At 54.9% G+C, this 22,607-nt stretch overlaps 1 protein-coding gene across 2 annotated transcripts in view; it reads right to left on the bottom strand.

Moving 5' to 3' along the window:
* Nucleotides 1-22,607, bottom strand: part of SORL1 (sortilin related receptor 1) — a 42,542-nt gene that overhangs the window by 9,529 nt on the left and 10,406 nt on the right. The window contains exons 6-38 of one of the 2 annotated variants that reach the window (XM_040534336.1): nucleotides 22,167-22,347; nucleotides 20,209-20,310; nucleotides 19,910-20,079; nucleotides 19,614-19,806; nucleotides 19,418-19,535; nucleotides 18,777-18,850; nucleotides 16,975-17,063; nucleotides 16,690-16,868; nucleotides 15,942-16,128; nucleotides 14,796-14,924; nucleotides 14,473-14,558; nucleotides 13,163-13,335; nucleotides 12,857-12,988; nucleotides 12,075-12,166; nucleotides 11,342-11,588; nucleotides 10,871-11,009; nucleotides 10,531-10,704; nucleotides 10,252-10,365; nucleotides 9,743-9,865; nucleotides 8,982-9,101; nucleotides 6,679-6,804; nucleotides 6,417-6,524; nucleotides 6,032-6,163; nucleotides 5,657-5,788; nucleotides 4,859-4,993; nucleotides 4,421-4,576; nucleotides 4,051-4,200; nucleotides 3,454-3,582; nucleotides 2,474-2,600; nucleotides 1,731-1,900; nucleotides 1,418-1,530; nucleotides 1,087-1,191; nucleotides 47-119 (exon numbers count right to left, since the gene is read on the bottom strand). In XM_040534336.1, the coding sequence (XP_040390270.1) occupies nucleotides 47-119; nucleotides 1,087-1,191; nucleotides 1,418-1,530; nucleotides 1,731-1,900; nucleotides 2,474-2,600; nucleotides 3,454-3,582; nucleotides 4,051-4,200; nucleotides 4,421-4,576; nucleotides 4,859-4,993; nucleotides 5,657-5,788; nucleotides 6,032-6,163; nucleotides 6,417-6,524; nucleotides 6,679-6,804; nucleotides 8,982-9,101; nucleotides 9,743-9,865; nucleotides 10,252-10,365; nucleotides 10,531-10,704; nucleotides 10,871-11,009; nucleotides 11,342-11,588; nucleotides 12,075-12,166; nucleotides 12,857-12,988; nucleotides 13,163-13,335; nucleotides 14,473-14,558; nucleotides 14,796-14,924; nucleotides 15,942-16,128; nucleotides 16,690-16,868; nucleotides 16,975-17,063; nucleotides 18,777-18,850; nucleotides 19,418-19,535; nucleotides 19,614-19,806; nucleotides 19,910-20,079; nucleotides 20,209-20,310; nucleotides 22,167-22,347 (4,478 nt within the window). The remainder of the gene's footprint in view (nucleotides 1-46; nucleotides 120-1,086; nucleotides 1,192-1,417; nucleotides 1,531-1,730; nucleotides 1,901-2,473; nucleotides 2,601-3,453; nucleotides 3,583-4,050; nucleotides 4,201-4,420; nucleotides 4,577-4,858; nucleotides 4,994-5,656; nucleotides 5,789-6,031; nucleotides 6,164-6,416; nucleotides 6,525-6,678; nucleotides 6,805-8,981; nucleotides 9,102-9,742; nucleotides 9,866-10,251; nucleotides 10,366-10,530; nucleotides 10,705-10,870; nucleotides 11,010-11,341; nucleotides 11,589-12,074; nucleotides 12,167-12,856; nucleotides 12,989-13,162; nucleotides 13,336-14,472; nucleotides 14,559-14,795; nucleotides 14,925-15,941; nucleotides 16,129-16,689; nucleotides 16,869-16,974; nucleotides 17,064-18,776; nucleotides 18,851-19,417; nucleotides 19,536-19,613; nucleotides 19,807-19,909; nucleotides 20,080-20,208; nucleotides 20,311-22,166; nucleotides 22,348-22,607) is intronic. The other variant, XM_040534337.1, reaches the window with a different exon arrangement.

Below are 22,607 nucleotides of genomic sequence, written 5' to 3'. Positions count from 1 at the left end.
TTTTTGCTGTGTTGACCAAGTTGGCTGAAACCAAAACAGCATTTACCTTTGCCTTTGATGGTGGTTATGGATTTGGAATCGCTCCAGTTTCCCACTCCTCGACTAGTCACTGCAGCAACCTTTGCAAATGAGAAGGTTAGTTAATATGAACGAATGTATGCCACCAACGCTGCATAATGCAAACAGAGAGCGAGGTTAGAGCAAGGTTATGGACATGGCGGAGCTCATGGGAAGAGGACGTTGAAGCAAGCAATAATTTAATTACTTGGCAATAAAATGCTTATTACAGAGATAAAGCAGACTACTTTAAGTCAATTAAAAGAATCTAAGAGGAGGGAGGTGCATCCTCTCTGCAGATAACCGCTCTCTGATGAGATCTTTATAAAAAGTCTATAAAGATAAGGACCCTTGGAATCGATCAGCCCTAGTGTAGGTAAGAGTTGTGCCTGTGGAGCCCATGTGAAAGCTGCATCCAGTTCCAAAGATTTATTTGGAAATAAGTTAACATGGGAAGGAAAAATATGGGAGGAAAGACTCACTTCAGCTGACCCAGAGAAAAACATTAATGCATGGGGGTTATCCCAGCTCCCAGTGAGCTCCCACAAGTACCCATGCTCATCCTGCTCGTGGAGGATGGACAGGGGCAGAGTACACATTTCCCAAGGTTGGCTGTGCAGACTTTCATTTCCTCTCCTTATTAGTTCTGCCTATAATTACCCAGCTTCTCCCATGTGCACGCCTTCCCCACATGCGTATCTGCTTCTTTTCCCGGTGACAGTTAGGACCAAATTTATCTCTGCCCCAGATCAGGTGCAGTTGCAGTGAGCTTGGAACGGGCAGCACGGATTTCATAACACAGCCTGGCCTCCTGGGAGGAGGAGCAAATCAAGGGCCATAATTCGGGGCTTAAAACTATACACATTGTTGGCACGTATGCCAGGCCCCTGCTGAGGGCTGACATTAAAGGGCAGAATTTTAACTACGTAGTTTTTTAGCAATTAGTTGACTGTGCAGGACTTGGACTGCCTAGCGAACAGTAACAAGCTCATGCAGAGTGCTCCTACAGACAGCTCCGAAAATACTCACTCGAACCGTGTACAACGCGTTGACCTGCAAGTTCTTGATCTCAGTGTAGTTCTTGGTGGTTCTGAGGGAGGACCATTCCTTGGATCCACTCCTGCTGTATTCCACCTAGGAGGACCAAAACAAGGGGTAAGGGCTCCATGGTCAACAGTCCTACAGGGCCACAGGTCTTTCTATTACTAAAACATCGGAAGTAAGCTAGAAACAAAACCATGGACCTGAGGACTGTGTTGCTACCTACAGCCCTGCACCATTTCTTCTCCCATTTTGCCCAGCACTCTCAGTGGATTTCCACTACAAAATGCAAAATACAAAAACATGGTGCAGGACTCACAATAAACTCCCGTATGAGGCCATGGGCGTTCACAGGGGGGCTCCAGCAGCCTGTCACCACCCCCTCGGCTTCCTTTTTCAGGGACAGCTGAAGGTTAAAGGGGGCATCTGGTACTGGGGAGAGAAACAAAGGTGTTAGTGATGGTCACAGGCGGCATGTCCAGGTCTTCTGGGGAACAGCAGGAGATGACCAGGGTCTCCCAGAGAGGGAGAGGGCAGATGTTATCTTCTGCAGTTGTGTCCCAAGGCCTGATCAACCCCTTCTTAATCTGACCTCCAGCTAGAACTGAGAGGAGCCAGGCAGGTCTGCTTACATCCTTCGGGTGCCCGCAGGGTGATGAAATCGTTGGTGTTGTAGATTCTGCTGAGACACTGCACCTGGACCTTCACCTGATAGGTGCAGTCGGGCTTGAGGACCTTCAAAACGCTGTTGGTTTTGTTGCTGTGGGTTTCCAAAACCTTCCAGATGCTTTCACCGACCGTCCTGCACAAGAGTCAGACCCCTGCAGTCAGGAATATGTTCAGTAACACAGGGGGATGCAGCTTGCCCCAAAGGATGAAATCAGTTTTCTGTCTTTTAAGGGCTTGCTGCTTAGTTTTCTGCTCAGTAAAGCCACGGCACCAGCTTGAAAAGCTGCTGTTTCAAAGCCCAAACCAAACATAGCTCGGCGCCTCCTAAGCACCGTCCTCTGAGGTTTGCTATAACCGCTGTGCTCTAATTTCTTGACTTTGTTCTCATTGTTAGCAGCCCCACAAAGATGAGACCCAAGCAGAAACAGAAAACCCAATATACCCACATTTCTGTCCGAGTAAACAATTTGAAGGAAACAAAGACAGCTTTTCACAAATGTCCCCTAGTTGCTGCTATTTTGGGTCTGCTTTGCAACGAAGCATTAGAAGATTTTCCAAACAGAAATAGACTGCAAAGCTCCATCCTCTGGGGCTCGATTTGGTATGGTGCTTCGCTGTAAATACGTGCGTGCTGCTACCTCTGCTCGTGTTTCTCCTGTCCGTCCCTTGCCACAACCAGCCACGGGTCGTGCAGTAAGTGGTGTACCTGTAATACACGTTGTAGACACAGGAGGTCGAGGACATCCTCTTTGGCCGAGCCCATGTCAGAGTGACGGCGCCGGAGAAGTCGGCTGTCCACTGCAGGTTCTGGACTTTGTACACGATCGTGTCGTCTGGGGGAGCAAAAGGGGGAGTTAGTTTGCTGGAGGAAAACGAGCCCTTTGCCAGGAACAGAAAGGGGAGTTTTGTTCATGGCACCCACAACATCTGGAGGTAGAAACAGTAATGTGACTGAGGGGAGTGTTTGCAACATGCAAATTAGATGTGTAATTTAGGTGGGGAAGGGTGGGCAGTGCAGAGCAGGAACATCCCCCTGGTGCTCCTAGGGCTCCCCAGAACAGATCTTGGGTGTCTTTGTGCTGCATCATGCAAACACCCTCTTTCCCCAAGGAAGGATAAAGCATGGCTGCTGATGAAATACTCTCTAACATCATTCCGGAAGTGTATCAGTGCAAGCTAAGTCACTTCTCTACTTGTGTGCTGGATCTGTGCTGTCACTGTGAGCCATCCAGGGCCCCTCTGTGGGGTTGCCCATGTCACGTCTCGTGTTCAGCAGCAGGACCACAGCTGAGACTAGGAATCTGGGCAGCAGTGTGCTGGGGCAAGGGGAGAGGCATTGGGCGAGCCCAGCCGGATGAGCTTTCCAAGGGAAAACAGATGGTTTTCCCTGGGTGTAGACTCCCCATGAATCTCCGCAGTGCCTCCCCCCTTCACCAACTAGCCTCTCCCAATCAATATTTAATTAAAGAACTAAAACCTGACTGATGCTCAAGGCCCCGAGCAGGTGAGTAGGACCACGGTGCATCTTGTGGCTGGGCAGAGACAGCGATCGATTGCGGTTCTCTGCCCGGGGCTGGCTGCAGCACACATCCCCCTGTCCCCCGGGGCCACCAGAGGTGGTGGTGACAATGGAAAATAGCTGGGAAATGGGGTGTGCAGGAGAAAGGGGAGCAGGTGGCAGCTTACCCGTGCAGTTCCTCTCATCGCTGCCGTCTGAGCAGTCCAGGTACCCATCGCAGCGCTCCGCCACCATCAGGCAGGCCTCGCCGTCCTCGCACTTGTAGCCATGAGGGCACGGCAGGGTGCTGTGCGTTGCTGCAAGGCAGAAAGGGTGCAGGGCTCAGCGCCACAAGGGTCCCGCACCGGCATGGGGCTGTTCGTGGTGCCAGGTGCTGGTGCAAAAGCATTCTGCGTCCTGGCAAAGTGTTTTGGCATGACTAAAGAGCCACCATGAGGAAAACCCGGGGGTTATCCCACCAGGGGGGTGGCGGAGTCACCTCCTTAGATCTTGGGATCTAAGAGGCGGGTGGGTGTGGCACTTAGGGACGTGGTTTGGAAGTACTATGTGATGGATGGACTTATGGTCTTACGGGTATTTCCAACCTAAATGAAATGAAATCCACAGCTGGACTTCTAACGGAACAGGCACTGCTGCTTTGGGCTTTTTTTTTTTTTTCCTTCCTTTTTTACTGCGTGGATTCCACCAGCAATAAATCTTTCCATCCTTGCAAAGAGCATCCCAAGGGAAGGAGCCAGGCGAGATGCTCTTGGCCCCGCGCTTACGGCAGTTCCTCTCGTCCGTGCCGTCCTGGCAGTCCCGCCGGCCGTCGCAGCGCTTCCAGTTGGGGATGCACTTGTGCAGCTGCTGGCACTCGAACTCGAACCTGCTGCAGCGGCCCCGCGTCGTCGGAGAGGTGGTCGTCACGTTGGGGCCTGAGGGCAGGAGAAGCGAGGAGAGCACCCAAGGCTGCCAGCAGGAGGGACCGAAAGCTGTCCCCAGGTCCTGACTCCACTAGGTGGCAATGTCTTCCCATCCAGCAGGTGGATGGCTCCCGCTGGGGTGCCCAAATTTGCGATGCAAATTGCTGGGGTGCAAGGGCAGCGATGCCGGCAGGCATTTGGGAGGAAGGGGGTGAGGAAGAGAACAGCTTACGGGAGGTGGGACAGGCGTCCTCGTCGGAGCCATCAGCGCAGTCCTTGTACCCGTCGCAGACCCAGCTGTTCACGATGCAGGCGCCGCTGTTGCAGCGGTAGTGGTTGGGCAGGCACGTCGGCGGGGCGGCTGCGGTGACAGGAACTACTGGGGAGCCTGAAAGGACACCGAACGGAGCGGCTCTTGGGGGCTGCTCCTGTGCACGGGTGCAGACCGAGCCTGCCCCCAGAAGCCAGCCAGCCCCCGTGGTGGAGGGGAGCATCGCAAGCCCCGTGTTTTATCTGCATTGTGTCCTCGCAGCTTCTGATCAGAAGGGCAGAAAGGTCCTTATCAGAAAGGTTCAGAAAGGCAGAACTCCCATACGAGGGGGATTTTGGGGCCGTGGGGCTGGCGCAGGGTCCTGCACACAGAGCATCGCGGAGCACAGTGGGCCCTCACCCTCGCACTCCTTCTCATCCGACCAGTCCCCGCAGTCGTTCTCCTCGTCGCACTTCCACCGGTTGGGGATGCAGTGCCCGTTCCCGCACTGGAACTGGTAGTACCGGGAGCAGTTCGGGGCCTCTGTTGGGTTTTCTGACGAGGAGAGGAGAGCCCTGTGAGCCCCAGTGTCATCTCAGCAGCCTTCAGCACAGCTGGGGCACAGGAGCACCAGCCCAGAGAGCATCACCCCAGCATCCCCCACCACAACTGTGGGTTCTCTCTTCTTCTCCAGCATCCCCATTCCTCCCAGCCCTCCCTGGCCTGGTGTCACCACCCCAGTGTCTGCGTGCTGGGTGCTCCATGGCCGGACACCACCTACGATCTCAGAACCGGGGCTGACAGCGAAATTCATCCAGAGCATGGCAGGAAGGGAGAAGCAAACCCTGCCGCTCGGAAATGAAGCCGCAGCTGCTTCGTCTGGCTCCGCACAGCTCCTAAAGCTACCGAGGGAACATTGATAAATATTGAGCTTGGCCGTAAGCTGCCTGTCTGCTTCGGGCCGGGAAGCTGTGGAGTAAATATGGTCACACAAGACTTAGTCAAGCACAACATGTGCCTGCCGTATCGGATTTTCAGTGTGCTCCAGTTAATCTACCTGCAAGAAGAAAATGACAGAGATCTATATACAAGATGCTCTGCAATATGCAAGTGGGATGGTGCACACATGCATGTGGGGGTATACAGAACAGAAAGAAGCCTGTTTTCTGGGCCCCAAAATTCAAAGGGGGTGACAAGGGACCTCGAGGTACTGCTCACCACAGTTTGCTTCGTCCGAGTAATCGCCGCAGTCATCCATGCCGTCGCACTTCCACACCAGGCTGATGCACACACCGTTCTGGCACTGGAAGCTGAACTGGTCACAGGTGCGGTGGAACTCGGGGTCCTGGGCTGCAGGGGCGGCAAGGAGGGAAACCAGAGGGTTAGCATGGAGACTGTGGGAATCCCATCATGGAGGAGGAAGGAAGGTGCACCCTCAGAGACCATCCGGACTTTAGAAAGCAAAGTAATAGAGTCCAGGGCCACTGTTAGAAGACCTGGCAGCGTTCTGGTACCCTCCCCACGCCTCTGGTTCCCTTCTCTCTCCATCCCTCCTCGCGCAAAGTGCCCTGAAATGTGCGATATCACGCTTACAGCATCCGGCGTAGTTGGCATCCTCATCTGATCCGTCTCGGCACTGGACGATGCCGTCGCACACCATGGAGTGGAACAAGCACTGCTGCCGGTTCTTGCACACGAAATCCATGTAGCGGGTACACAGGGGCTCTGGGGAAAGGGGAGTTCAGGAGGAGGGGATGGTGTCTCGGCAGGCACTGCCAGCAGGGAGGACACTGATTTGGACAAACCCAAGCGCAGCGTCCAGATTTCACGGAGCTACAGAAAGTTTCCAGGGCCAACAGACTGAGCGCTGTCCCTGCACAGACTGCCCTCACCCAATAATGTCCCGATACCCTTTCCCTCATGCCTTGAGCCCGGCAGCCCTCACTGCCGAGGTCCCACCAGCCCCCCGGGTGCTCACCACAGTGCTGCTCGTCTGAGGCATCGGAGCAGTCGGTGATGCCATCGCAGTGCTTGCTGGTCGGGATGCAAGTCCCATTGGGGCACTGGAAGCCGTTGCACTTTTTTTCTGAAAAGAGTCAGAATTAGGTGGATTTCGTTGTTCTTCTCTTCGATACAAAAAGCCGCAGCGCAGCCCCAATTCCCTTTTTCCCTGTGTCTGCCCTCTTTTGGAGGGACGGGAATCATCTCCCTGGGTTTGCAGAAATGTCCCCACACTGTACCACAGTCGGCAGGGTCCTCGTCGGAGCCGTCCTGGCAGTCGGCGTCGCCGTCGCAAGCCCAGCGCTGCGGGATGCAGTGGCCGTTGAGGCACTGGAAGCTGGAGGCCTCGCAGGTGTGGGACACTGCTGAAAGCAGAGCAGAGAGCGGTGCTGAGCACAGGGCACTCAGCACCACACAGCCCTGCGCCCTCCCTCTGCACCAGCGCATCGTGTTGTGCCGGGTCCCAGCACGGATTCGCATCTCTGTGGCATGAGTTCGCACCCAGGCAAGACAGTGCTGGGAATCTGGGTCCCCCCTGGGCTGTGCTGTGATCTTTTACTCTCTGTTATATTTGCTCACAAGCCCGCTGTGCCCCAGGGATGGTTTTCAGAGGCTCCTCAGTGGTCCTAATGCTCTCCAAAGCCGGGAGCCTCTTTCCCTTTGATCCCAACCCTAGATGAGTGTGGGCACAAGTGACTGTGGCTGCATCTTGCTGCTGATGGCAAGAAATGGCACAGCAAACGAGCAAAATTTTGCCAGGGTGGCAGGGTCCCTGTTCAGGGACACCAGGAGAGGGGCAGTGAGCAGGAACGGGTGGCACCGAGGGGCATTGGGGATGGTCTGGAATTAAGGCAGGCGAGGCTTTTCTGTGCTCCCACAGCAACCTAGAAATACAAGTCTCTTAAAAACAAGGAGGAAAATTAACTCTATCCCAGCTGAAACCAGGACAGGGTTTCAAGGGGATCAGGGCCCCAGCCTTTTTTAGGGTCCTGTTGCAAAAGTATCTGCCTGTGGGGGATGCTGGTTCAAGCCTAACGTAAGTTGTCGCTTTAAAGACAAATGCTGCTCTTCAACCAGGAGAGCACTTGTCATTATTGAGAAGAAAAGCAATGTGCAACTTAATTAAATTGCATGCTGGTGAATTTCAGGTTAGCTAGTGGCGTGTCCTTGCAGATATTTCTGAATGCTACAGTTTTGTGGCAGTAATATTCTATTAGGTATTCAGTGTGAAATGTAATTATTTTAGATAAGAGCAATAAATGCAGCCAGTGGAGTCAGATGAAATGTTTCTCAAATAATTGTGATCCTCTTAGATAATTTCAACTTTAGGCTTTACAAACCCGATATGCGTTTTGAAGTAGGTTCCGTTCCTGTAGTAATTCTCTCTGGAGAAACTCATATGAGAGATAAGTGCTACCAATATAAATTAAACCTCCTCGCGCAGCCACACACACAGAATACCAACCACCCCAGTCCCCGGCGCATCACCGCAAACCCTGCGTGCTCCAGGCAGGTTCAGCGCTGCAGGGGGAGGATGCAGGAGCTCAGCACGGCGGCTCCCATCCCCTGGGGGCTCTCGTGGGCCCCGCGGGGCTCCCCTCGCCCCATCAGCCCATCTGCTCTGATGCTGGCTGATATCTGGTCTCTCCTGTGTATTGCTTTACAATGTGACCTTATGGATTCCACTGGTGGAATGAAGCACTGTCTACTCTCAAAAGTCTTTTCTAAATCATGCAAATATTTGTTTGTGTGTTGTTGTTTTGGTACTATTATTTTTTTTAATGAAAAAGACCAATACGTTGTTATCTGCTGGATTTTCTGATGAGGAATAGGCTCTATCTGGGTGTTGACTTTAGGAGACGGTCAGTTTTACACTGGTGTTGAGGATGGTTGAGTGCTGTGACTGTCAGAGCACGAGGCTCACAGGCGCAGGGCATGATGCATGAGGTAAGGACCAGCGTTTCTTGCAACCGGGTGGCATCCACGTGAGTTATAAGCAAAAAAGAGAGCAGATCTGCCACTTGTGACTCCATAGCCATGCCGCCCACTTCTGAAGCCGTGGAGAACAGCAAGGCTGCTTGCAAGAGGAGCCACCTCCCCAACAAATCTGTCTCTCCTTTGCAGCCTCTCTGCAGTTTCTTGGTCTGCAGAACATGCCTGTTTTCTGCAACGTGCTTAATGGCAAGAAACTGGTCAGAGTTCAAGCTCTGAAAGGAGATCAGTGCACACTGCCCTGTTTGTTGCCTCGCTGCAACAAAGGAGCCCATTTTGCATACAAGTATCCTTTGGCTGCCCGGCGGCCACGGCCCCGCTTCGCTATTCAGTGCGCCTTCAAAGGCACGGCCGCTGTGGCACGACGCCTTGCAGCACCTCGGGCTGCTGAGGACGCAATGGGAGCAGCCCGTGGTGGTGCAAAGCACGGTGTAAAATCGCCCTCGCTGAGAGCCACGCTAGTGAAACCCCTCGAATGCTGTTTGGAGAGGTTGTGAGCCTATAAGGAGCAATGGCAGCAGAAGGTTATCGAAGACATCAAAGTGCTTACTGGTGCAGTTGGCTTCATCAGACCAGTCCCTGCAGTCATTATCGCCATCGCACATCCAGGAAAGACGAATGCACATCCCTGAGCTGCAGCTGAACTCGTCGCTTCTGCACTGGTGAGCCTCTGCAAACAAGCACAGGCACTTTTCAGGTGCTTTGGGGGCTGGGGGAGAGGAGGAGGACAACTTCACACAGCCGATGGACCGAAGAGAGGAGGCTGATGGTTCAGAAGCAACAGCCCATGCAGCCCTGCAAAGCAGAGCCATCATAAAAGCAGCTTTTCCTGCCTTGTCCCTAGCCCTGGACAACCCAGAGGTCCCATCCTGCTCTGTTTACCAGTGTCTTCTCTCCTTCAGTTCAGCACTGACCTCTCTGAATCGCTGAGCTGGAGACGGATGGCCACAAACACGGGAACACCGAGCAACCCACGCCTCCCATGCGTCTGCTGGGCTGCTGCCCAAGGTCAGCCTTTAATCCCTCCCAAATATTTGGCTTCGAGTTACAGGGGAACCCAAGGAGCAGAGCAGGAGCTGGATGACAGCGGCACAGAAGCCTCCCTACCAGACCGCAGCAAGGGGGGAATCACTGCACGGCCTCACTGGCTTCTTGCATCCCTTATCTCCTGCCCAGAACATGATGGGAGGAGGTGGTTTTTGGCCAGGGTGAACACAAGGGGATCTGAAGCAGCACTGCCTTGCCCGACATCAGGCTTTCATCCCTCGTGCAGGGACAGGGAAGGAAATTTCAGGCCGGGAGGCAGCTCACCGCAGTGACTTTCATCGCTGTTATCTCCGCAGTCGTCCTCCAGGTCGCACTTGTAGGACAGCGGGATGCAGGTCCCTGAGCCCCGGCAGCGGAACTGGGTCTCAGCGTCACACACCGTGGTGGCTGATGCGGCGGGGAGAGGAGGAGGAGGAGGAGGTCAGGGTCGTGGGGAGGGGACGGATCCTACCACCACGGGCATGCGTGAAGCAGAGGGAGAGCATCCCGCAGAGCCTCGCTCAATGCAGCCTGAAGCATTGCTTTGATGTCAATGTCAGTTTTGGGGAACAGGGCTGAAACTCATCCCGCCCCACTGCTTGCAAGCCAGGGCAGAAAACTCAACGGGCAAATGATGCAGGGCACCAGTTGCCTGGCCAGCTTGGGATATCGTCCCTGGGAGCACCTCTTGCTCCCCCTGACTATACAGGGAGCATAAGCAGTCGGCTCAGGTGCAGTGCCGCCGCAGCAGACATCTAAATTTGGAGGGGCGAACGCCAGCGCAGGACACTCACGGCAGTTCTTCTCGTCGCTCATGTCCCCGCAGTCATTGTCGTTGTCACACTGCCAAATGCTGTTGATGCAGTTCCCATTGAAGCATCTGTACTGGTTGGGCAGACACGTGTTTTCTGGTGCAGAGGGGAAAACAAAAACAAGCCGGCACGAGGCATGACGCCGCGTTTTGGGACAGCGGGCTGTTCTCCTCGCCCAAAGGGCAGCAGGAGAGGCTTTGAAATAGCAGAAGCTGCCACCTTGCAAAGCAAAGCAGCAGCAGGATCCGAGCCTGGTTTTACCTTCCTTCAGGCAAGTGTTGTTCTTCATGACGTAGCCGTGAGGACAGTCGCACCTCACCTCCCCTGTGGGCAGCACGGAGCTGGAAACCCCCTCGGGGCACTTGCAGCTCCGGCCATTGTTGGATTTGGGCAGGCAGAGCAGGCTGCAGGGGTGGGCGATGCAGGCGTTCTGCCCTGGCACCGGGGAAAGGAGGGGGACACCATCAGGGGGCTGCAGACCCCGCGGGAAGCCCCATCCCACCCAGAACCCAGCTTTCGGTTCACACCCCTGGTTACTTTCAGGCTGGGAAAAGCCCTCTGGAGATCCTACACCCATCTAAAAAAGAAGCCAGTCCATTACCTGTTGTTTTTCCTTTGTAAAATATTTTCATGTCCATGATCCCATTTAACCGGCTGACCAAAGTCTCCATCCTGGAGCCGCTGGTTTTGGATGCTCGGAAGATGCTCAGCTGCGACCAGTCGTTCCAGTAGATCTCATTCTGAAACAGAGGCCAAGCTGTCGGTGCCCCCTCGCAGTACAGCACCCAGGCACCCTGCAGTCATGGGGCAGCAGAGTGCAAACCGTCCCCAGCCCATGGGGAGGAAGATGAGGAAGACCTGAACTGGGATTTGAGCATGAGTGGAAGCAGAAGGGGCTAGCTTCAGGGGGCTGTGGGAACACACCTGGAGCAGAAACAGAGCTAGCATCATGCTAGCTCCTTCCCACCAAGCCCAATGTGCTAAAGGCTCCTCATCCACCTGCCCTATGCAAGCAGCAGCCGCAGAGTGTGTGCAATGGAAATGTGTACAAAATGAGAGGCTGCAGCAATACCTTAAATACAGCGATAGCGTAGGGGTGCGGGAGGCTGTCCAGGATCACGGATCTCTGCAGCCCGTTGAAATCCACCCTCTCGATTCTGTCCATGTAGGCTTCGGTCCAGTAGATCCAGCGGTCGTCCACCGAGATGCCGTTGGGCCACCGCACACCCTCCGAGACGATGCAGCTGGCCGAGGACCCGTCCATGTCGCTTCTGTAAATGCCGGGTCTGGAGTCTCCCCAGTCGGTCCAGAACATCAGCCTGCAACAGGCAGAGAGCGTACCCGAAATAACAACAAACCAGCATGTCGCAAGGGAACAGGTTATCAAGCGGCATTTGAATGCTTTACATTCCCCGTCTCTTGCAAGATGTGCCTTTGGGAAAGGAGCTCTTTGCAAGTCAAATGAGCGTGAGCGGCAGATCTGCGAGCAGAAGGCAAGCTTATTTAGCTGCAGTTTCTGGGGCATGAGTGCAGCTGGAGGTTACCTAGCTGTGAACTGCTGTGTGTAAGAGCTGGGAGCACTGCAAGGTGCCGATGTGGCTGTCGGGGTGGTGCTCGTGCTCTAACCAGCCACAGGAGTGCAGCCAGGGTCTGTCGGTGCCTCCCCACCTCCCCCAAGCCTTGCCTGCAGCACCTCCCTTGGGTTCTGCTCGCATGAATGTGGTGGTGAAGGAGAGGGCTTGGTCTGCGTGGTGCCACCTAGGAATACCAAGGGACCCAGCTGCCACGGGTGGTTTCTTTCTTACCCTTCTCGGGGAACCAGGGCGAGGGCTCTGGGTCGCTCAAGTATGGAGGAATTGAGGACGGTGAGACGCAGGTCTCCGTCCGGATTGGCAACCTGGAGTCGTGATGAAAGAGAAAGGCTGTGCTTAGTGTGGGACTGCTGCATCCCCTAAAGCTTCATGAAACCTGGGGGGTTTAATTAGTGCATCTTAATAGAATAGCTGCCATGGGCACAAGGAGCAGGTACCGTAAGGTGGATGATAACAGATGGTAGGGGTGGTGAATTTATCGGCAGTTTGGTGTCACCGAAGGAGCTCTGTTCGCAACCCACCTGGCTGGGTGTGGGTTTTGCTTTTTTCCCCCTCACTCTGGCCTCACAAACTGACCTCAGGGCTGAATATTGTCATGTTCTCAGGCGACAAGTGTAGGATGCAAGGAAAAGGTTGTGCTGGGGAGCTTTGGGTTGGATATTAGGACAAATTTCTTCACAGAGAGGGTGGACAAGGGGCTGCCCAGGGCAGTGGTGGAGGCCCCATCCCTGGAGCTAGTTAGGAGATGTGTGGACATGGCACTAAGGGACACAGTTTAGTGGTGGGACTTGGTAGGTCAGGTTGATGGTTGGACTTGATAATCTTGAAGGTCTTTTCCAACCTAGATGGTTCTGTAGACCCAAAGCAGCATCACACTGTGCTGCAGGTGAGGGCTGGGGCTCAGTCACGGCTCTCCAGCAGCATCTCAGGGCCCAGCTGCCCCAAAGGTGCCCTTCTGCAGTCCCCTCTTTGCAGCACGGGTGGTGTAGCCATACCTCGATTTTGGGAATCCCAGCATTGACCCAGTACAGCAACCGACTGAGAGGTTCAAAGGCCAAGGCTTCTACTGTTTCCAGCCCGGTGCTTACGATTATTTCCTGCCCAGAGCTGCCATTGAGACAAAGACGCTGGGAAAATAGAAAAAAAAAAATGAACACAGGTAAGAAAGCAGGAACATTCCCAGCCTCGAGATTAGCAGAGGCAGGCGTGCCAGACAAGCCACACAGAGCTGAGTGATGAGAAACGCCTGAAATCTGCCTCTCAGCTCAGTCCTGCCCTGGTGGCAGAAGCCCCCTGCTCACCTGGATGATGTCGAGGGTGACGTCGGCCCAGTACAAGCAGTTGTGTTCATAGTCAAAATCGAGGGCGACCGCCCCGCGCAGCCCAGCCAGCGGCAGCTCCTCGCTGACGCCCGAGGAGAGGTCGTAGCGGTGGATGGAGTAGCGGGTGGCGTACAGGATGAACTCGTTCTCCTCTGCGTGGACAGGGCGCTCATCACCTGGGCACCTCAGGCCCTTTGGGGATGCTCAAGGGGTGCAAGGGCATTTTGTCTCCCCCCTACCGCTCGCATGCTAAGGCACCATGGCATTATGAAGGCAAAGGCCCTGGTCTCGGTGGGATTAGGCTAATTAGGATACACTAATAGCCTTACTCGCTCCCCTTATTCACTTGTGCCCCAGGAAAACCCTCCAGCCATTGTTTATCCAGAGGGCCGAAGGAGGAGGCAAGGATGGCAAAAAGCGCCGTGACCGCTTCCTTCCTCCGCTAGCGTGCTGCCAATTAGGAACAAAATGCTACTCTCTGCTCCTCCAAATTCTCATAAAAAAGTGAGAGCGCTGCCCCGGGGGACACCTTCCCCGCAGAAGCTGTCCCAGCGTGGGTTGTGTTCCTGATGTGCGCAGGATGGTGTGCAACAGGAACCTGGCCCGGGAAAAAGTCTCCCGGGCGTTAGCACGCTACAAGCAAAGCCCAATAATGCTATTAACGAGGGAGGCTGATGGCAGGGAGTAGCTCTGGCTCTGCACCCCTAATGAGATTATATGGAGATAGGAAACGGATACCGTACACCCGAGGGTTACCATGGCGCAAGCCAACACGGATCCGAAGATGATCAACAAACGCTCTGAGAACACGGCATTGCAAAGCCCGGCCAGGAAAGGACCGTGCATTTATTTTCCAATTGCCAGGGCCCGTCACAGCATGCCCAGAGCAGCTCTCCAAATAGCTGCAGAGGGCTAGGAGGGGTGGAAATCACATCGGTGCTGGGCGAGGAGGAAAGCTACACAGGGTGAGGGCCCTGGGTGCGCCCTGCCTGCAGCGCGGTGCCAGCCTCGCGCAAACCCATCCCAGCTCGCTCTCGAGCTGCCGCGTGATGGCAGATTAAATTAAAGCTGTGAGGAGCAGAATGCAAATAGCTGGCAGCACGCAGGCACGACAGCGTGTCAGTGCATCGTATGTGTGAGAGGAGAGAGCGTAGGGATGGAGGTGATGTCTTACTGGGTATGTGAGGCTGAAAGGGCAGCCTCTGCCCCGGTCCCCAGTAGCCATCGCTAATTTACACCTCAGGCACCAGCCAAAGGTGTCTGAATGAGGCCGTCCTGCTCGTACTCACCAGCCAGCGGGCACGGTACAAGCTCCCCTTCGAGCCGGGACTCGATGTCTCCACCTACACACGTGTCCCCGGAGATCTTGCGGTAGCTGCAACACACAGAGCCAGGCAGCTTATCTCAAGAAAATTGGTAACGCCACCACGTGCAGCCAGAATAAACCCGTGCTCCTAAACGCCAAATCAGATGTTGTGATGTATGGCTGAGCATTTGATCCATTTAGTGCTGCTTACGGGGTGTTTGTGTGTGTGCTTTAACAGTTTTAGCACCAGCAGCATAAATGCCAGCGTGGAGAGGATGGGGTTTCCCTCCTGAGCACAACACGTACCCTCGAGTCCTCTTGTAAGTTGAGCCAACGGGGCAAGGTACCGGTGGGTCGTACGGCTTCCCAGCAAATTCAGGGTCGGGGACGCAGACTTCCAATGATAAATCCTCACTCAGCTTAAAGCCAAAATCACTGCAAGGACACAAATGAGGTGAGGAGGGAAGGGAGGGAAGGAAACCAGTGTTGCTGCACTGTGCTATTACTTCCCTCTATTTTCACAAAGAAGTTTTAAGCTCTCACTCGTATTATCAATATTTAGCTGCATACTAATATAGTACAGCCAAGACAGCTTTTTTCAGTGGGACATTTCATGAACACCTCACAAATAAGCCTCCCCAGGGCTGAGCAGCCTGGGCTGGGACAGGCAGTGAGGCAGAGCGGAGCCAGAGCACTCCGGGCTCCAAGCCCCCTCTCTGTGCGCGCTGCCTGATGTCTGCATCTCGGCTTTCCCCATCTGTAAAATGGGAGCTGTGGTGTGTTTGGAAAATGCCGTGGAGGAGGTTATATTGCTCTGATTTTGCCGTGGTTCTGAGGGAGGGAGCAGATCACACCAGCCCTACTTTTTTTGCCCGTGACAAGCCAGCTTCACTTCCGGTCCCATTTCAGCACTGGGCAAGCAGGGCTGCTCAGCGCAAGCTACCAGGCATTTGAGCAGCTTCGAGCTCTGCTAAAAGCCCAGCCTGCAAAAAGCTGTTCACTTCCTAACCCCAAACCTTTGCATCCAATTGCCAGAGCCCGTTTCCTAATCCCAACAGCTGTGCGGTTGCAGTGCCATGCACACTGCAAATAAAATGATACAGCAGGGCCAGCTGCTCCTGCTCGGGGTCACCGGGCTGTTTAGCAGAGCATCTCTGTACGTGATGGCAAATTGTCTGCCATCGTTTGAAAGAAGGTGACGGATTAACAATACTTTCCTCTTCTAAAGAACCTTTCAGAGTCTCCCCAAAGGCTCGAGGGACATTAATTAAGTCTCATGCCCCATTATTAATGAAAGGATGTTTTCAGTCTATTTAGTTTCCTCTTTGCTATAAAATCAAGCAGCGATACAAAGAGCTAAGTAAATTGGATGTTTGTCCACTTTGAGCGATTGGTCACAGATATTTATCTCAGACTTACAACCCAGACTAAAAGAAATTAATTGGTATTTACCATTCAAAGTCTTCCCTCGTACAAGAGCAGTTGGAGACCATGACAGGCCTGTCAAAATCCTCCCCATTGAAGCACGTCGCATGAGGAGTCCTCCTTTTGAAAACAGTTTTATGCCCCAGTAAGCATTCATTGCCTCGCTCGTCGGAGGGCGACCACAGCTTGTAGTCGTTCTCTGTGCAAGGGACCCCTACGAGAAGGGACAAGGTTGGCTTAAAAAATTGTGCAGACAACCCAGAACGAAGGATTGGGAGCCGGAGAGTGCCGGGTCCCCGGGGAGGATGTGCCAACCCCAGCCTCTCGCCCGGCCCCCAGCTCCGTGGCAGTGGCGGTGAGGTTGTGATGCCTCATGGAGCCGTTCTGGTTGCCAGACAGATCTGCTTCTAACAAAACGTCAAGGGAATCCCCTGCAAATTTTAGTCGAGCAAATTCCTCTGCCAAGCTTAAACTGCTCTTTGATTAAAAACGCTGCCTCGCAATCAAAGCTGAAACGGGTTATAAAACATTCATAGGCACAAGCCTTCAGAAGGTTTGTTCTTCTCTGTTCCTGCTGAACAAATCCCTCGGAGACGAGGGAGGGGGTTTGGGTGCGAGCGTCTCCAGCAGCTGTGTCCACATGGACAGGGGCATTTTTGGGGTGGATGCACCGCGTGGGGACCAGCCGGGGTTTGGCAAGAGCTTTATTAAATTGAGCAACCTGGGACAGGATGGCTCTTGTGCGCCTGACATGGCCCCGGTGGTGTCCCCTTACCCAGCACGTCAGTGGTGTTGATCTGCAGGATCAGCCAGCTGTGGCCGTTCTCTTTGTACGAGCCGAAGATGGTGAATATGGTGCTCTTCTCCCCGGGCTCCGTCAGCAGCCCGTACACAAACACCGGCTTCTCCGAGAAGGTGAACGTTTTCCAGGTTTCCCCTTCGTTGGTGCTGTACCTGCAGAAAAAAAGGACCGGGATGTCCGCAGTGGGCAAGCCCTGCCCGCCCCAGGGCAACCTCTGGCCCCATCCGCAGAGGCCAGCCTCTGCTGTGCCTCCCTTACTTGAGCTGGTCGGTCTCCGTGCCTTGCGCAATGGCCACAAGAATGCCCCCATGGTCACCCCAGGTGTAATAATGGGGCCCCGACAGTGCCTGGAAGAGAAACGGGGGTGAAGGAAGAACATTGGGGTATGGGGATAAAGGGTGTCAGGGCATTTTGCACATCCCAGTGCCAAGACCCTGAGTTCATGCACTTTAGGATGCCCCTGGCTTAACGCTGAGATCGCCCGCAGCAGAGCCACATTGGATCAAGAGGAAAGTTTTGCTGGGCAGCACGCGTTGTGCTGTCTGACCCACACAAACCCCTCAGGTCACCAAGCGTCTTTGAGGCACCAGAAATTCAGCTGATTATGGGCCTACCCCTGCTGTCAGGGGCAGCCAGCCTCATTTCCCTAAATACACAGCTGTGTGCTGTGCCATGGGCTCTCCTGCTCCCCACCTCCGGGCCATGCCCGATAGCCCAGCAGGGCCTCGCTGCCCTCCTACAGCAGCCGAGAAGTGCACCTACAGCAGCCAAGAAGTGCCGCTTCTTGGGCTGTGAGCTTTCTTGAGAGCTGAAGGAGAAATAGGGCTGTGGCGAGCAAAAACAAGCCCCGGAGATGGTCTGCGCATCCGCCCCCAGGAAGAAACTTGTTGTGCTTCCTGCTCCCCCCCTGCTCTGCGCAGTGAGCCCCAGCACAAAACCACTGTGCTTTCCTCCCCGGGGAGCTCGGCTTCGAAACAGAAAGCACGGACGTGCCTGACTCTGCTCGCAGTATGCACCAACACGCTCGGGGATGGTCTCGTGAAGGGCACCGAGCACATTGACTCCTTTTTACTGCTTTTTCAGACCAAACCAGCGATCTGCAGAGCCAAAAGCCTTCCAGCAGCTTCCAAAACCAGGAAGCAAAGGCTGTGTTGCTGCTTCCAGCTGGCAAACAATGGCACGGGGTCGTTCCGCACCTCTGCACGGGACACAAAGGGGCTGGGTAGGGCAGCGGCTCAGCGCTGTGCGCCGCGGCTCTGCTTGTCCTCAGCGTGCTTTCATTGCCCTGTGAGCCAGAGGGGAGCACGGCACTCAAAAGTCTCAGCTTTCTGCATACTCTCCCTGTCCAGAACTGCAACGATCTTGCCAGGGGAAACTTTGGGTCCCCGCATGGGTCCCCAGCCGGATTTCGGAGCTGCCAGCCCCAGGGGTGCTGTGGCAGCAGCCAGAGCCGCGGTGTGCCCAGACACTAACCCAGACCGCGCGGCACTTACGGGGAGGAAAAGGAGGCCGTTTAATTCACAGGACTAAATAGCTTGCAGATGTTGAAATACCATATTACACTCGCAGCAGAGCGCGCAGGCAGACCACAAATACTGCCGCAGACCAGAACACCCACTTAGTAAACAGCATCGAGCTCCCTGTAAACTGAGGGCAGCGTCCCGTGTTTCTGGAAGATGCTGGAACCTCTCCAGCCCCTTTACAAAAGCCCTGGCTGTCAGACTCGTCTAAAAGGGGCCAGATGACCCGGACCAAGGACACATCCTGCGAATAAATACAAAGAGAGGGGAGAGCTCTGCTGCACGTGAAGCGCTGCCTTCGCCACAAGGCTCCCCTCCACCGTGCCCGTTCCTACATCTACAACCTACAAAATGTACATCCTATAAAAAAAAAAAAAAACCTTTTTGCTTTGATCTCGAGTAGCATTCAGCATCTTCCAGCTACAGCTCTTTGATGCACGCATGGAAGTCACCTTTAGTGCCTGGGGGCTGCACAGCTCTTATCAACGTCCCGCCTGCTGCACTGCCGCTGCGGCTGAGCTGGCGAGCGAGTGCCCTTACCTCCCTCCACCTCGCCCCGGCACTGCTGGAGATGTAGACGTTGGTTTTCCTTGCCATGTTCCTGCCGACGGAGCCTAGGAGAATGAGAAAAATCATTCCTCTCCAGGTACACAAAGCCACTGCTTAAAATGAAGCCAGCCACCTCAAAACTATTCTTGTCTGTAAGCCAAGTGGCAGTGATGGAGGAGCTGTTTTTTCCCAATACAAGCCAATGCTTTAAAACCAAACATTTTAAGGACTATTACAAGTTTTAAAAGCAGCTGGGGAAAAGCATATGGCTATAAACACGATCAAACAAAATGTGCTTGTAGCTCTGCTAATGTTCTGTAACGTGTTTTCTACGGGAAAAAAGTGAAACAAACAGCGATTTCTGCATGTTCAGGCCCCCCTTCACTTGGACTGCGTCAGGAAGGAGGAACAGAGCGAAGTGGGCAAGGTTTCTAATGTCGCCGCGCTGCAGCGACATGGACGTGCTGTAATTACTGGGAGAACAGGGCAGCAAAATGCACAATGTAATTGCCATTGTGTAAAATCCCTCCTGCTGGTGCATCTGGGAGCGAGACGCCACCGAGTTCTCGGTGTCCTGACAGCAAGGAGCCCCCGAGCCCTCCCCGTGCAGCCCTGGGGAGGAGAAGCTGTACCAGTGGCGATGATCAGTCCCGGCGCCGACTCTTTGGAGAGGATGGGCATCCTGCGCAGCTGGAAATTCAGCAGCTGGCTCAGGCGCTGGGCCAGGTGGAGGGAGCAGCCCTGGGAGAGCTGGAAAAGCAAAGCGCATCGATGGGCATCCATCCCTCAACCCACCGAGTCCTGCGACCCCCCTCCGCCCGGCACTACCTCGCAGTTCGTCTTCTCCCCGTAGCGCATCTGCGCCGGGGGCTGCAGCGGCTCCCAGGTGCCCCCCTTGTCGAAGGTGATGACGGAGCGCATGTTCTCCTCGCTGAAGGAGCCGTTGATCAGTGTGGCGATGTAGACGCCCCGCACGCCCTCGACGCGGTGGAAGTCCGCAAAGGGCTCGTTGGCAAAATACCTGCGAGGAGAGGCAATGGGGAGCTCGGGGACATCGCCTCGCGAGCCTTTTGGGGCCAAAAGCAGCCGACAACTACTGGGATTTCGGATGGAGACCATGCTACCTGACCAAGGTGTCGCTGCCAGCTCCTCCCGGGCTGTAGTACAGCACGTTTTCTAAGGACAGGGAGAACTTCAGGCCCTCTGCCTCCGAGATGTAGAGGTTGGTGCGGTTGTTGTCGTGGCTGACGCACACGAACACCTGGTCCTCCGATGCGTCGGCGATGTAATATTCCTGCGGGATGTGAACGGGAGGCTTACGAGCAGGGCTTACGTGTAGGGCAATTTAGCGTTTCCACTCAGCTAACAGTCACTCTTCCCTCTGCCCTGCAGCTGGGAGGTCATCTCGGACAGCTCCGCTTACCTTAATTGGGTGCTTGGTAACGAACTGGGCCACCCGCATCGGCTTGCGGTTGAAGGAAACCCAGAGCTGGACCGATGGCGGCTGTGAGCTGCCCAGCAAACGCTGCGGCGGAGCAGAAGGAAACATTAGGAGCAGATTTCATCCCTGAAATCACGCTGAAATCGGCTGAATGGGGCAAATCCACAGGTGGTGTGGCTGGGAAGCGAGCTGGCACCCACTGCCCGCCTCCCTGAACCCAAACCCACACCGCAGGGATGGTGACAGCATCCCTACAGCAGTGATGAACACGAGCATCCCTCCTGCTGCCCCTTCTGCCAGGTCAGGTGGAGTGAAGGGGGCTGGATTGAAGCAGAACAGCCTGTCCTCGCCTTCCTATTTTTAATGATTTGCACCAAGTAAAAGGTGCCAGCGCTGAGCCGAAAAAGCAAAAGCTGGGGGCAACACATTTCACGTGGGATGCCAACGGTAAGAACCCAAACCCAGATTTAGGCTCCAAAAATAAGCGGCCTGATTTTTCCCAGGCTCTGCATCGCTAAGCAACCGCGGCTCCCACGGCGAGGAGCACGAGTCAGGAGGTCCCCTCGCCTCCGCGCCCGAGACGCGGCCGCTCTCCTCCCCTGCGCCGCGGCAAGGTTTGGTGCAGGGACCAGATCCCGATCATGGGACCCCCATCGCCAAACCGGGGGGTTCCAGCCAGGCTGATTCCACCAGAGTGGGTCCTACTGGTCCTCGTGTACAGGTAATTTTAATGCGATTTGGTGCAATACCAGCCAACACAGGAGCAGGAGAAAGCATGGCGGTGACCCCTGTGCCCTGGGAGCTCTCCAGGAGCAGAAACAACCCTGAAGAAACCCCAAATTGAGGTCATGCTGTAAAAAATCAAGGCTCAACCCAGCTCCAGCTGTCAGGGAGCTGCCCACAAACCCGAGGGCCGTGCAGGATGGGCTGGCTCCTCCACATCCCCACGCTTCCCCTGACACCAGCAGCGCGCCCAGATAAAATCTGCAGGCTGCAAGGCAGGCACAGCGCCAAGGCGCCGGGCCCTAGGAGGTGCCAGAGAGATTTCTGAGAAACTGAAAGCCCTCCTCTGAGCCGTCGCCTGCGAGGTGATGTGTTTGCTGCTCGCTGCTGAGGAACCACGGTGTGGCTGTGCAAGGAGCCACCCCCAAAGGGCAAACAATGCGCTTGCTGGAACAGCCTCAGTGGCAGCGGCAGGGGGGGAAGCAGTGCTTGCATCTTGTAAAAAGGACGGTGCTCCTTAAATTCTAGAAAGAACAAGTGTTGAATCTCCTTTGTAAAGGATTTGCCAACAATGAAAGCACTGATAAGGTGCTTGATGCTTTCAGTCTTTCCTTTGGGTTTGTTTGAAACTGGCTGACAGCTTCAAAATCAGATGGGGACTGAGCTGCCGGGGGACCAAAGGACCACTGCCATCCACCGCCACCCCCTTCCCTTAGGAAAGCAAAGTGACAGCCCGGCTCTCTTGCCGTGCTGCAGCACGTTAGGCTGCTTGGACCTAGCTCACGCTTGAGCATAATCCTCGCTGACACGTGGCCTCCAGCCACCGAGCCACGTCCCCCCTCCTCCTGCCTCTGCAGGCATCCCGTGCGTACTCTCGGGGCCCGGCACTTGGCAGCCTGACCTACTTCTGCCCAGCTTGATGAAAAAGAGGGTAGGAGACAGCAAAGAGGCTCGGCACTACCTTATCCACGGCAGCATGAGGGCATGCAGTGAAGGCAGTGGCCGACAGCCCATGGGGAGCCTCGGTGGCAAGCTGGTCCGGAGGCTACTGATGGTCCAGAGGCTACAGATGCAGCAGCAAGGAGCAGCATCCCTAGCAAATGCTCTCACCATGCTTTAGACATAACTACGTGCTAGTTGCTTTGTTCAGGTTGCCAGCCCCTGCCTGCTGTGGCCACAGCGGTACGTTACGAGCGCGGTGCTCGCACGGTACGTACCACAGACTTGGTGGCAAACAGGTATTTGTCCCTGAGCTGGAAGTCTTCGGCGTCTTCCAGGATCACCTCTTCGTTTTCTCGGGTTTGGAAGAAATCCGTGCTGCGAATGACAGTCGAAGCCCCGGAAGGCTCGTGCCGCTCGATGTACACCGTGTTTGGCTTATCATAGGGCTCGACGCCCCTGGAATTAAAAACGAAGAGTGAGGTTTTATCATTCCTGAGCTCACAGAGCAATGCAAAGGCGCTGAGGAGCCACAGCCCTTTACAGAGATGTGTTCAGCATGCAAAGTGAGGCAGGAGCTGGAGCACCCCTGGCTACACCCAAGGTGCAGAGCCCAGGGAGCTCTAGGGAGGAGGAGGCTCTGCAGTGCCCACGGGAGCTCTGTGAAAGGAAGAGGGACTGGGCACGGCTCGGGGAATGCAACGGCAATGTTTGCCCAG

Source organism: Cygnus olor, chromosome 22 (assembly GCF_009769625.2).
Source record: "Cygnus olor isolate bCygOlo1 chromosome 22, bCygOlo1.pri.v2, whole genome shotgun sequence".
Classification (NCBI taxonomy): Eukaryota; Metazoa; Chordata; class Aves; order Anseriformes; family Anatidae; genus Cygnus; species Cygnus olor.
The sequence above is the reverse complement of the archived record's forward strand: the minus strand, read 5'-3'. Positions and strand labels throughout refer to the sequence as shown.